The sequence below is a fragment of the Pongo abelii genome, chromosome 6 (genome assembly GCF_028885655.2).
Source record: "Pongo abelii isolate AG06213 chromosome 6, NHGRI_mPonAbe1-v2.0_pri, whole genome shotgun sequence".
Classification (NCBI taxonomy): domain Eukaryota; kingdom Metazoa; phylum Chordata; class Mammalia; order Primates; family Hominidae; genus Pongo; species Pongo abelii.
In genome coordinates this window covers 127,012,992-127,027,266 of record NC_071991.2, presented here as the reverse complement: position 1 = coordinate 127,027,266, position 14,275 = coordinate 127,012,992, and the positions used below count along the sequence as shown (strand labels likewise).

Here is a 14,275-nt window from a genome sequence, read left to right as displayed (position 1 = left end):
ATTGTTATTTTACGTGGGCTTTCTCCAGGAGTCAAAGCAACTGTGTAGTAGCTACTAGACACAGACAAATGGAAGAAGCAAGATTAAAGGCCCTGTCCTTGGTCCCAAGAGCTGCTGGAAATGGAAAGTGTTGGCAGCCCAGCGTTCCACGCCCAGCAGCATTGTCCACACAATGCACAACTTGTTTACACGCTCTTGGCCCGAGTGTTCACATGCCCTCTTGTTTTACTAAGGTGCTCCGTTTAATGAGAAAAGGACTGTCTGGTCCAACAGCAGGGCTGTGAAAGCTTAATTAGGAGAAGGCCAAGGAGAAGGTCAGCTGAAAGTGGACATTCCTAAAATTAAATTTCCTTTTCATTGTTATAATTCATTTTTTTTTTTTTTTTAAACAAGGGGTAGGAGTAGGAAAAGGACATGAAATCCTTGGAGAAAAAAATACAAAAAGGTGAAAAAGAACACAGTCCAGGTAACATGGCTGGAAGGAGTTGTTCCAGAAACATTCAGGCAAATTTCACTTTTTCCTTCCAACAAGACTGCAATAGAAACTCCGAGGCTTCCTTAAGCAGTCGAGGCATTTCAAGAGGTTCAGACCAACCTCAAAACAGTGCGGTCCACTAGAGCTTCCTGTGATGATGGGCACGTTCTGTTTGAGTGCTGTCCGACACAGTGGCTACAGAGTGCTTGAAATGTGGCAGCGTGACTGAGGAACTGATTTTTAAATTTTATTCTGTTTTAATTAAGTTTAAATAGCCAGAGCACAGCTCTAAAACCTTTCCAGAGCTTCCAGTGTGCCAACTCCATATCATAAACATGCCTCCGACAGACACATACACTCACACTGTGTAACACTCTTAAGAGTTGCCTTTGTTTAAATGGAAACTGAATCTAAATTGGATGCTTTGTATTCACCTAAAATACAGATTTCTGGCATTTCCCTTATTTAAATCACAGGTTCTTTCCTTTACTGCCATACCTCATCAACTTATTTTAACACCCTCCAGCCCCACCGCCAGGCCTTTGCATGAGAAACTATCAGCATGTGAGAGCAATGCAGTGTAGATGCATGTTACAGTGCTACGGGAATAAGGAGAGGATGGGCTGGGCGGAGTCAAAAGACTGCTGGACGCCCCTCTAGAGAGTCAATCTGATAGCATGGTCTTTGTAGTCTCACTCACAGCAGTGTCTCGGTTTCCATATTTAGACCCCTTCAATGATTCTCAGACCCAATTGCTAGGCTTTATGATGGCAAAGTTTTTTTTTTTTTTTTTAATCAATTTCACTTAGAAAATCCCATTTAGGCTCTGAAAATCTCTAAATTGGGGCCTTTCTAATAATGAAGATTTGGTGTAATTATAATGTCACAGACAATTGTGCTGACAAAGCAAAACCAGTATGTCTCCTTGCCAGGCCTTTGCTCTCAGTCTGACCAACAGGAGGAGAAAAGAGGCTTTGTCAGGAGCAGATGTGCACTGGGAGGCCCCAGGAAAGCAGATCTGTTGAATGAAGCAGGTGCCACTTAGACATTCACTTCACTGACTCCAACCACAACCTCCCCTTCATTTGATATCCTGCTCTTGGCAGGAGGATGGAGAAAGAGCATCGCACAAAGAGGAAGCATGTTTATCCTGTTCAGATTACTGCTTCTGCCAGGCTGCTGCTGCTGCTGTTGGGTTCTGCACATTTGCTCTTTATTAAGCAAATGTTAGAGCTGGGTGCTGGCAAGTGAATCCCTGTATTTACACAGGTAACCTGAGAGCCAGAGGGCCCCAAACCATCCTGGCTGCGAGGGACAAGCTATTAGAGTTAATAACAGTGCACTGGCATTCCTTCAAAATCCTAATGGAAGCATAAATAAAAAGAGGAAAGTCCCCTTTACCCAAGAACCTGAAAAACTTTATTCTATAAGAATTTTTCCTGTTCTAATATTCTGATTGCTGTGTGAACAGTGATTAATGCCCTTTTTACATGCTCAATTAAAACCCACTTTTCCATCCATGTATTGAATAGAAATGACTCCAATTAAACTTGTCCAATTATGGTTCTGGATTTGGTATGCCAGAAAAAAAAATCCCTTTACAGAATAGCGCTCACAATGACAGGCACAAGATTCAGTCTTGGTTTATAAGGAGCTGGAATAATCTAAGACCAAAATCTGCCTTTACATACAAAGACTCCGAAAGATCTGCGGACCTAAAGGGAAGGAGAATGAGACAAAGCAGCAGGTAACTTGGCCTTGAGGACACCCTGGATGGAGAGGAGACCACAGTCAGTGGTGTCTATCTGCCAGATGGCAGGGACCTTCTTGGGAATCCGTCCGGAAGCCCTGACTTGAGTTGTCTGCTCGGAATGTCCCTGGCTTAGATTGGTGTTCTGTTCATAGGATGGTGTGCTGGCTCATCGAGTTTCCCCAAGCTGAGAATACCCAACACAGGCAGACCAAAGAGTAAATGAATTTGCATCTATTGAAGTACAGAAAAACAAAAAAAGAGGACATGAAGGTATGCCAAAGGGACTTGATTCCTTTGGGGCCCTGACATGTCGACTGGAGGTATCCAGTCTTTCACATGAAAAGTATCTAAAAGCTACATCTGAAGGACATGGTCATGGCTTAGATGAGCACTAAGAATAAAGACTGACAGCTACTGGCCTGTCATCTCATTGTAAAGGCCCTCTATGTCCACTTTTGATCTGCAGTCTTTAAGCCTTCAAATAGCAGAGCTTAGGTCAGCAATTCCTGGCATACAAACGATGAATGCCCAAGGCCACCCCAGGTTATAATGGTAGAGAGAGAATGACACATCCCCTCTGGATGTGCAGACTACACAAGGAACCTAAACCCGCAAAGAGGGACAGGAGATACTTTCATGAGGCAGTGCTGGTCTTTCTGAAGGTGTCCACAGCTCAGCATCTCTGCAGGAGGCAAAGAAAAGCACCAAAGAACCCTGGCAACTGGAAATCCCTCCAGCTATGGGGGGTATGCCTGAGGAGCGACAGGAAAGGCCTGGTAATTCTAGAGAACAGAATCTCAGTATGCCTGAGGGATATGATGGACTTCCACCAGGAACACAGGCTTCCTGAAGTAGGGATCCTTGTGGGAGATTCACTACCACCTCTCTGCGAATGAAGACTGGCCCTGGCCCTAAGCATGTGTGCCAGAAGTACTAAGAGTGAACCTCTGAAGGTTACTTCCCTTCCCATTCAGTGTGAGTGATTAATCATTATAATGGTAATAATCACAACAGCAGTTGTAGCAGTGGTAGTCAACAGTTACTGCATGCCTCCGATGCCCCAGCCGGTAAAGAGAGTAGGACTATAGTCTCTGCTACCCCTCAAATTAGTGCCATCAACACATCTCCCAGGATGGGGGAGACTGGGGAGTCAGGAAACTGCCAGCTCTTTCCAAGAGCTATTTTGGAAGGCACTTTGGACTTCAGGAGGTCATTATGAAGACAGGGAAGGAGGACACATTTGAGAAGTGAAGAATCACCACTGAGCTGTCCCTTCCCCTCCTCAACACCATGGAAAGGTTGGGTGAGAAACACACATGGGGCAGAGAACTGTACCCCTCTTTGAGTGTCTAGAATCAAGAGCCCCAGTGAACATCTCTGTGCTCCCATTTTTCAGCAGCAGCTCCGTTTCACTGTGAAATCTGGAATTCATGCAATAGTCATGGCTCCTGTCAGCCTTGTGACCCGTCAGGCTTCGGATATTTGATCTTTTGGCGGGCTACTATAAATCCATTAGAGCACCTGGCTGCAGATACCTGTAGCCTAGAAGAGAAATTTGCACTTGTGAGGAATCCAAGTGGAAATATGCACGTGGCCTGGGTCATGAATAAACTCACTAGGAAGTGAGTCTCGGTGTCGCCACTGTCTCCAGTCTCAGGTTTTCCTGCTTGGACTCTGCAGTGCATAAAAATAGATCAGTTCTCCTCACAACCGTCCCACCCTGCTGTTTACTGGCTGCGGATTACTGCAGTCACATGGGTAGATTTTTTTTTTTTTTTTTAAAGCAAAGCCATGCTGTTTATGAGCTGAGAAGGTCACCGGAAGACAAAGCTCATGAAGTATTTGTGTTGTCCTCCCCTGTGCAGAGAGGGTACAACTTGCCAGGAGACCACAGTGTTATTGATATAGCCCTTAGATCAGCACTACCCAATAGAACTGTCTTCAGTGATGGACATGTTCTGTATCTACACAGTCCATTAAAGTGGCTACTAGGTACATGTGCCTGTTTACATTTAAATGTGAATAAATTATAATTAAATTAAAAATTCAGTATCTCAGGGCGTATGTGGCTATTCAGCACTTGAAATATGATTGTGACTAATAACTAGCTTTTATATTTTATTTCATTTTAATCAACTTGCATTTAAATTCAAATAGCCACATGTAGCTAACAGCTATCATACTGGACAGTACAGATTTACATGTTAGGTTTTGGTATCACGTTTTTATTTGCCTCTGCTAAGATTTACCAGGAGTCTTTGACTTCTAAAGTGAGTAAAACATAGCTGCCACCATCCCTTAAAACAATCCTGCAAAGGAGTCACCACACCAAGTACTAGCGTAACCAGATGAATAAGAAAGGCCATGATTCTCATTTGTATTATGCCTTCTTTACTTCCTAGGTAGGCTAAGCTGGCAAGAGGGAGTGAAGGGGAAGAAGGGAGTTTCACTGGGCAGTAGAAAGGGTACTGGAGATCTGGTATGATTTCCAGTCTTACTATTTAAGAGCTGACAGATCCTGGGCAAGTCCCGGTTTTAGCTCCTTCTGAACAGGGCTCAGATCTGTTCTACTCAGTTTACTGGGTGAAGGTAGAATAATGCAGACACTGCTTAGCCATCTGCAAGGAGATGATGGTGGCAGTGGTGGTGGTTGTAGCAGTAGTAAAAAAACAAAATGAAAGAATGGACAATGAAAGGAAAAAGATGAAGACTATAAATAATTATGCTCAATGACAGAATGGACAATGAAAGGAAAAAGACGAAGACCCTAAATAATTATGCTCAATGTGTATAGCCAAAAGGCAAACTTACAGCCGACTGAAATGGTTATTTTCCTGGTATGACATCTACCAACATGCTTCCCAGAATGAAAACGATTCATCTTAGAGAAAAGTTAGCTGACTTAAATGGGAAAGTCCCCGTCTGCAAAGAAAGCCTATTTCCCAGGGGGGCGTGTGGAAGACACTAAGAGACACTGCTGTCCCAAGGTGCTGCACCACACACTGTTCAGTTCCCAGGAACAGCCGCCAGCTCCCAGCTCAGCTGGAGCCGCAGGCAACGCTGCATACTCCCCTCACTCCTCTTCATTTTGATCCACAGCTCACAGCTCTCCTTATATTACAAGAAGGAATCTTTTCAGGTCTAGGACTATCCCCTCCTCCCCCTCTATTTAAAAAAGACCTATGATTCCAAAGGAGAAACAATTGTAATACACATAAATCTTCATTTGCTTTTTCTTACAGAACAGGCGATGCCTCAGCGCAGTCTGAGACCAGCACTCTAGTGTCTTCATTTTCTCTCAAGTTACTCTATCAACAAGGGAGTGGGTGGAAAAGACCATTTACCTTACAGTAGGGCAGCCTAAAAATCCACAGCTACCAGCTGTGCTGCTCTTTGGGGACCTTGAAGATGAGAGGCTTGTATCCTGGGACTCACAGCTCACACAAAAAACAGTTGCTTAGGGGCTGCCTGCTTCAAGTCCTGAGGCACTGAGCTTACCATCTTTGGATGAAAGCTACAAATAGTATCACAGTGTCATAGAACACAACAGCACTTTTAAGGCTATCATGCTTATGGTGACTGAAAACACACTCTTACACTAAGACTATTTAATACATTCATTTATTTAAACTTTAATTAAAATAATGAGGCAAAAAGTGATTTAGTACACACTGAAATAGCACATCAGCAACCTTTTTGGGGAGAAACAATAATACAGTTCCTAAATTAACATTTACATCTCAATGGACTCTTGTGAGAACAAGCCCATATGCTGATGTGTCCAGGGAACGAGGAGCACAGAAAAAGGTGGAAGGAGACGTGTTTTACAGTCTAACATGTGGAGGATTGGCATCATCCCTCTCATTTTTAAAGAGTTGGAACAGTGGGACATGCAGTAAGTAAAAATGGATGATGGTGGTGACAAAAAGGAAAAAATGGCAAAAGCTACCTTTCATGATAGAGTTGAAATACAATGCATCTGTTGAGATTTGAAGACAGATTGTGCCATTTTAGGAGTAAAAAGGCCACACTCATGACTGCAAACTATGTGCAGAAGCGAACAGCAGCCCTAGACAAAGGCAAGTGATAGAGCCTTTAAACAATGTCACCTTGTATTTTCTTCAGTCAAGGTTATAGAAAGGGCTTCTAATCTATTCCCATTTTTACAGCATCCACCTCTGCAACATACATCTTCAACTGCGAAAGGCAAGCATTCGGATCCATCTTAAAGACAGGAAAGCAGCGTCTACATAGTACTGTGCACTCCAACATATGTGAGTAATGATGGAGAAGAAACTGATGCCGACAGCTAAAGAATTTTATGTTTATGATGCATCCCTGTGCCAGGCACTATGCTAAGAACTTGACAGGAATCATCTTGTTTAATGCTCACAACTTCCTTCTGAGTACAGAACTATCATTATCCTAATTTTTATAGCTAAGGCTTAGAGAGGTTAATTTGCTTGCCTAAGATTACAGAGCTTGTTAGAGGTTCAGCTTTTAGGGTATCCAGCTCTGCGGGACCTCCCCTCTCCATTGCTCCTCCTTTTACTCTCAGTGCTATACCAGGTATCTACAAGTTAAACAATCCTCACCACCACCTTCTGTAGTAGAGGTTCTTAACCTTTTTTTGTGGGCTGGCGATGAACAGGGGTGGGGGTGGGGGTGGGAATGCCTCTGGTCTAGTTACACATTCAATCAAAGCTAATACCCTCCCTGCTGCTAGCAGAGGCAAAGAAAAAAAAAAGCTATAGATACCAAAAAAAAAAATACAAATACCTTTGTATAGAATTTCTCAGGGTCCATAGACCCCAGGTTAAGAATATCCTATTGGGCTGGGCGTGATGGCTCATGCCTGAAATCCCAGCACTTTGGGAGGCCGGATCATTTGAGGTCAGGAGTTCGAGACCAGTCTGGCCAACATGGTGAAACCCTATCTCTACCAAAAATATAAAAAATTAGCTGGGCTCTCTCAGGAGGCGGAGGCAGGAGAATCGCCTGAACCCAGGAGGTGGAGGTTGCAGTGAGCCGAGATTGTGCCACTGCACTGCAGCCTGGGTGAGACAGAGTAAGACTCTGCCTCAAAAAAAAAAAAAAAAAAGAATATTCTATTGAGCATTGTTGAGATTAAATTCTGCTGGGAAAACATACATATTTTAAAAAGTTTTTATTAAGGTCAAAGAAAACAGGGATGTGAAAAGGTGAAGATTGTTTAGTGTAAAAAAGAGAGAATGTTTTTCCCTAAAGAAATGTCTATATTAATTTAATTTGGCAGTTGGAATGCATAGTAAAATGTACATTTGTTTTATAGCACAGTAAGGCAGAGTGGGGTCTTATAATTTTATTTTTTTATTTTTTATTTTATTTATTTTTTTGAGACGGAGTCTCACTCTGTCTCCCAGGCTGGAGTGCAGTGGCACCATCTCAGCTCACTGCAAGCTCCGCCTCCTGGGTTCACGCCATTCTCCTGCCTCAGCCTCCCGAGTAGCTGGGACTACAGGTGCCCGCCACCACACACGGCTAATATTTGTATTTTTTAGTAGAGACGGGGTTTCACTGTGTTAGCCAGGATGGTCTTGATCTCCTGACCTCGTGATCCGTCTGCCTCGGCCTCCCAAAGTGCTGGGATTACAGGCGTGAGCCACTGCGCCCGGTGGTCTTATAGTTTCAGAAAATATGACGTTGAAGTCTTAAGGTGGAACCTCAGCAGCAAGACTGGTTGCCAGGACCAGCCCAGAACGTGGGACACGCTACCCTGACGATACTTGCAAAGGGCTGTTCCTTCTCTAAGTGTAATGACAATGCCTTGTCATCAGCTTTAATTTTTATTTTTATTTTATTTTATTTTTATTTTTTATTTACTAGGGAGTCTCACTCTGTCAGCCTGGCTGGAGTGCAGTGGCGCAATCTTGGCTCACCACAACCTCTGCCTCCTGGGTTCAAGCGATTCTCCTGCCTCAGCCTCTCAAGTAGTTGGGACTACAGGCGCGTGCCACCATGCCCGGCTAAATGTTATATTTTTAGTAGAGATGGGGTTTCACCATATTGGCCAGGCTGGTCTCGAACTCCTGACCTTGTGATCCGCCCGCGTCGGCATCCCAAAGTGCTGGGATTACAGGCGTGAGCCACCGCACCCAGCAGCTTTAATTTTTAAACAGCCCTCCAGTCCATTTCTCTTCATTCAGAACATGAGGAGGGAGGGTTGAGACCCCTAGTCTTAACCAGGGCAGCATAGGTAGTGGGTGGTTTCTGAGTCTTCAGTGCTGACCAGCGGAGACAGATGTGCTCTTCAAAATCTCTGGGGGACCCCAAGCAAGGGCTGTAGGCAGAGCCAAGTGGAAGACCCGGTGAGGAGCTGGGGAAACAAATAAGCCAATAAACTCGCTCCAGGCAAAAATGAACACGCCCCTGACCCGTTCCCCAGGCTCCACAGCCCTACCACCTTGGTCTCAACTTTGTTAGAGACAGGTGGGAAGGCTGAAAGAGTCCTGGCCTAAATTGAAGAGCAGCAGGAAGGCTTGAGCAGAGGCTTCTAGGAGCTAATGAAACAAGTCGTCTGCTGGGGTTCCTTCCTTCTGAACATCATCTACTTCCCTTAGTTTCCCTGGCTCTAAATAGCACCCGTAGCCCACCACCCAACTCCAATCAAGATGACACATTCACTAATTGCAAAGTACTCTGCTCACTGAAAATGTTTAAGGCTGACAGCCAGCCAGTGATGAGTTCTGCAACCGGAGAAGCATACAGACCTGTCGGCTCCTCTGGCCAGCAAAGGCAAGCCTGTGTGTGTGCAGAGGGAGGGCTGCTGAGCCCAGGGCATTCAGCAGCATGAACCTCCAGGGCACCCCTACAGCCCTCAGAACAGCTGGGCAGATGGGTGCTGTGGCTAAACTAGACTAAGGCAAGCAGCCTCTGGCATGGGGTGGGGAAAGGTTTGACATTTCCAAATTTATTTGTTCAACAATGGTTATCACCCTGTATTTGTGGAGTCTAGGCAGGAACCCAGAGCTCACATCAAAGGGAGACAGTGTAGTACAGTGGTTTGGAAACAAATTGCCTGAATTGTCTGCCACTCTCTATGTGAACTTGGTTAAGTTACTGAAACTTTCTGTGTCTCAGTTTCCCTATGTGTTAAATCAGTTTGTGTTTACTCATAAAGTTATCATGCGTTTTAAATATACTGCATGTAAAACACTTAGAATGCTTATACATAGTAAGCATTATATAAATTTTGTTAAATGAATAAAATAATGATACAACAGGATTGAGAGACAGAATGCAAGGTCAACAGCTGAGAAGTATGTTGATGTCCTAGGTCAGAGAGCTCCATAAGTGGGGTATGCCCTGCTAACATCTTTTTTTTTTTCTTTTTTGAAATGGAGTCTCACTCTGTCATCCCGGCTGGAGTGCAGTGGCACGATCTTGGCTCACTGCAGCCTCGACCTCCTGGGCTCAAGGAATCCTCTCACCTTAGCCTCCTGAGTAGCTGTGACTATAGGCATGAGCCACCGTGCTGGGCTAATTTTTATATTTTTTGTAGAAACAGGGTTTCACCATGTTGCCCAGGCTGGTCTTGAACTCCTGAGCTCAAGCAATCCACCTGCCTCAACTTTCAAACTGTTAGGATTATAGGTGTGAACTACTATGTCGGGCCTCCACTAACATCTTTATTAACGAAAAATGAAATTGAAAAAAATCAAAAGAAAATAAAGAAGAAAGTGAAATTTCAAAGTGCAAGAACACTTGTTTCCCTCACCTGGTCCATCTCTGTGATGAAAACTCCCTACAACCCTGAACCTGGGGAAAGCTGGGGTAGAAGCAGAGGAGAAAACTTGAGTCAATTTTACAGTTTATTAGTGGTTCTGTTGAAAGGCTTGGTAGGATAAAAAATGGCTAAGATAAGGTTTTCTTTTCTTTTTTGTTTTTTTGAGACGGAGTCTGGCTCTATACCCAGGCTGGAGTGCAGTGGCGCGACCTTGGATCACTGCAAACTCTGCCTCCCGGGTTCACACCATTCTCCTGCCTCACCCTCCCGAGTAGCTGGGACTACAGGCGCCCGCCACTGCACCCGGCTAATTTTTTGTGTTTTTAGTAGAGACGGGGTTTCACTGTGTTAGCCAGGATGGTCTTGATCTCCTGACCTCGTGATCCGCCCGCCTTGGCCTCCCAAAGTGCTGGCATTACAGGCGTGAGCCACCGCGCACGGCAGGTTTTATTCTTTCAAATGAACTTTAAAATCAGTATAAAGTTCATATTCCCAAAACACTCTTTGGAATTTTGAATGCAATTTTTTTCAGATTTAAAAGATGAACCTTTTGTTTGTTTGAGGCAGTCTCGCTTTGTTGCCCAGGTTGGAGTGCAATGGTGCAATCTCAGCTCACTGCAACCTCTGCCTCCTGGGTTCAAGCAATTCTCCTGCCTCAGACTCCTGAGTAGCTGGGATTACAGGTGCCCACCGCCATGCCCGGCTAATTTTTGCATTTTTAGTAGAGATGGGGTTTCACCATGTTGCCCAGGCTGGTCTGGAACTCTGGGAGGCTGAGGCGGGCAGATCACCTGAGGTCGGGAGTTCGAGACCAGCCTGACCAACATGGAGAAACCCTGTCTCTACTGAAAATACAAAATTAGCTGGGTGTGGTGGTACATGCCTGTAATCCCAGCTACTTGGGAGGCTGTGGCAGGAGAATCACTTGAACCTAGGAGGCAGAGGTTGCAGTGAGCTGAGATTGAGCCACTGTACTCCAGCCTGGACAACAAGAGTGAAACTCCGTCTCAAAAACAAACAAACAAACAAACAAACAAACAAACAAACAACAAAAAAACCCCAAAGGACAAAACCCAAAAAAACCCCACTGCAAACCAGCAAATGCTACATCCTCTCTTTTTTCTTGTGGCATCATTAGGAAAAGTGTCAGCTATATTAAAAAATGCTGATGCTTTCTTAGCAGCTCTGCTAAGAGGCTTATTAGGTTGGTGTGAAAGTAATTGCACCAACTTCAAATATGCCATTACTTCTAATGGCAAAAAAACCCACAATTACTTTTGCACCAACCAATACTTACGAACTTGTTAATCTATTTTGTTTTCCCCCATCTACTTTTCAGGAATGAAAAATAGCTGTATGAATCTGCGATAAGATCTCAGACAGAAGAGTGTTTCTGAGGTGGCCAAGTGCCGATATAATCCTTCTCTTTCATTACGTTTGCTGCAATAGGAAGGAAGAGAAAGGTCTATAGGCCTGGTTTTCCGAGGCTTGCCAACAATGGGTGTTAAGGTCTGGGTGAGAGGTGAGAGGCACTCAGCAAAGAGCTCCTCAAGTCTGAGTGAATGCCTGTATCTGTCAGTCCTGGAGGTGAGGAGTCCTGGAACACAGGGGGTTCTGGGGACCAGCAGAGAGGAAGGCAGAGTGAAGAAAAACAAATGGGCTGAACTGTATGACTTCTAACATTAAGGTGTATAAGATGAAAAGAGTATTGAGATAACTGTGTTCAAAAAATGAAGTAAAGGGCCGGGTGTAGTGGCTCATGCCTATAATCCTAACACTTTGGGAGACTAAGGCAGGAGGATCATTTTGAGCCCAGGAGTTTGAGACCAGCCTGGGTAACAAAGGGAGATCCCATCTCTACAAAAAATACAATTAAAAAAATTAGCCCGGCGTGGCACTGCACACCTGTGGTCCCAGCGTCTCAGTAGGCTGAGATGGGAGGATAGCTTTAGCCTGAGGTCAAGGTTGCAGTGAACCAGTCTAGGTGACAGAGCGAGACCCTGTCTCAAAACAAACAGACAAACAAGTAAAGGAAGGAATTAATCTGGTAGCCTTCACCAGCCTTAGGCAATTCTACCTACATCTAAATGAAAAGGCACCTGTGAAAATCTTTATATTGAACTGAATCATGAAACTCCATCCTAAGAGACCAAAGACTCTATTGAAAAAGACAGAGAACATAGAAATAAAGTAATGTGAGTGCTTGGGTAGTTCCTTTAGTGTCGGGGTAGTGTGGGGTAGATGTCCAAAAAGAAGAAGTCTTCAGGGTGTGCAGGTGCTAGGTGCAATGTCTTCATCAGGTCTGCTTTGGTGATCCAGAATTTAAACTTCTGGCTTGCATGGGTCATTATCTTTTTTTTTTTTTTTTTTTTTCAAGATGGAGTCTTGCTCTGTCGCCCAGGCTGGAGTGCAGTGGCATGATCTCGGCTCATTGCAACCTCCATCTCCTGGGTTCAAGCAATTCTCGTGCCTCAAACTCCCGATTAGCTGGGATTACAGGTGTTGCCACCACGCCTGTCTAATTTTTTGTATTTTAGTAGAAACAGGGTTTCACCATGTTGGTCAGGCTGGTCTCAAACTCCTGACCTCAGGTCATCCACCCACCTTGGCCTCCCAAAGTAGTGGGATTACAGGTGTGAACCACTGAGCCTGGCTTTTTTTTTTTTTTTTTTGGAGACAGGGTCTCGATCTCTCACCCAGGACTGGAGTGCAGTGGTGTGATCATGGCTCACTGCAGCTTTGACTTCCTGGGCTCTAGCAGTCCTCCCACCTCAGGCCCCCAAGTAGCTGGGACTACAGGTGTACACCACCACTCCTGGCTAATTTTGAAAATTTTTTGTAGAGATGGGGTCTTACTATGTTGTTCAGGTTGGTCTTGGACTCCTGGACTCAAGCAATCCTCCCACCTCGGCCTCCCAAAGTGCTGGGATTACAGGCATGAGCTACTGTGCCTGGCCTATGGGTCATTATCTCTAACTTGAAAAACACCATCCCCTAGGATATTGCTTCATAACCTCACCTGCCCCCGCCACTTCCCAATGGTTATGGACTTCATCAGGCTCCACATGCAGTGGTCCTCTATCCCTGCTAGTTCCATCCCACAAACTTTTTCTACTTCAGGACTGAACAATATCCAAATTGCTCTCAGAAGAGTCATCTGCTATTCCAATTTTGATTTAAACCATACTCTGAAATATGGGATACATGTTTTCCCCTAAGTAGTATCTGTTTCCAAGTTAGTTTTATGTCAACAAACAGCACCTTGTTCTGCTATCATCTGGTTCTTCCTGATAAGAAACTCTTTCTGATTAAAAAAACTTGGCCTGGCCAGGGTGTGGTGGCTCATGCCTATAATCCCAGCACTTTAGGAGGCTGAAGTGGGAGGATCGCTCGAGCCTGAGAGTTTGAGACCAGCCAGAGCAATATGGAAAGGCCTCTTTCTATTAAAAAAAGAAAAAAGATTAAAAAAAATGTGACCTACTGGCAGATGCCATAAGCTTGTCTGCCCAGAAGTGACAAACACAGGCCGGGCACAGTGGCTCACACCTGTATTCCCAGTACTTTGGGAGGCTGAGGTGGGTGGACCACCTGAGGCCAGAGTTCAAGACCAGTCATGGCCCATCTCTATTAAAAACACAAAAATTATCTGAGCATGGTGTGGCACGTCTGTAATCCCAGCTACTTGGGAGGCTGAGGCACGAGAATCATTGGAACTTCCAGGAAGCAGAAGTTGCAATGAGCTGAGATTGTGCCACTGCACTCCAGCCTGGGTGACAGAGCAAGACTCTGTCTCAAAACAAAAACAAAAAGAAACGACAAACTCTGGCAACAGGACAGAATCCTAAAGAATGATGAAAAAGAGAACCTCTAAAAGTCTAGCCAGATATCAAAATTGCTGATTAAGAGGGAAAAATCTGGTTCCAATCCCAAAGTAAATACTATAGCACTGTGGGCAAAAATGTTAGAAGACAAGAGGATTATCAAAGTTACTTGGATCATATCCAATATGAGATTCATTCTTTGGATTCCCAAGGGCAGATGAAATGATTGGCCTTTGCCTAAAACTGCTGGGATACGGCACAACTCAAGGGTCTGATTTGATACAGAAACGCTGCATTCAGAAAGAGATAACTTCCAATTCTCAAGGCCTGAGTTCAGCAAATACTGGCAGTCACAGACTGAGGATGGCCTGCTTTGGGGGAACTACTGGCTTTTAGGATGTGAACCAGAATTTTCCCAGATCACAAATGTAGCCAACAACATGAAATCACACCAAATCATT

At 44.5% G+C, this 14,275-nt stretch overlaps 1 protein-coding gene across 7 annotated transcripts in view; it reads right to left on the bottom strand.

Moving 5' to 3' along the window:
- The window catches only part of NRF1 (nuclear respiratory factor 1), a 140,899-nt gene that overhangs the window by 13,114 nt on the left and 113,510 nt on the right, over positions 1 to 14,275 (bottom strand). Inside the window, exon 11 of one of the 7 annotated variants that reach the window (XM_054559817.2) lies at positions 1,228 to 8,583. The exons of the other annotated variants lie outside the window; for them this stretch is intronic. Coding sequence (XP_054415792.1) covers positions 8,486 to 8,583 — 98 coding nt within the window. The 3' untranslated portion in view covers positions 1,228 to 8,485. Of the gene's footprint in view, positions 1 to 1,227; positions 8,584 to 14,275 lie in introns of those variants that run through there. 7 annotated transcript variants of the gene reach the window in all.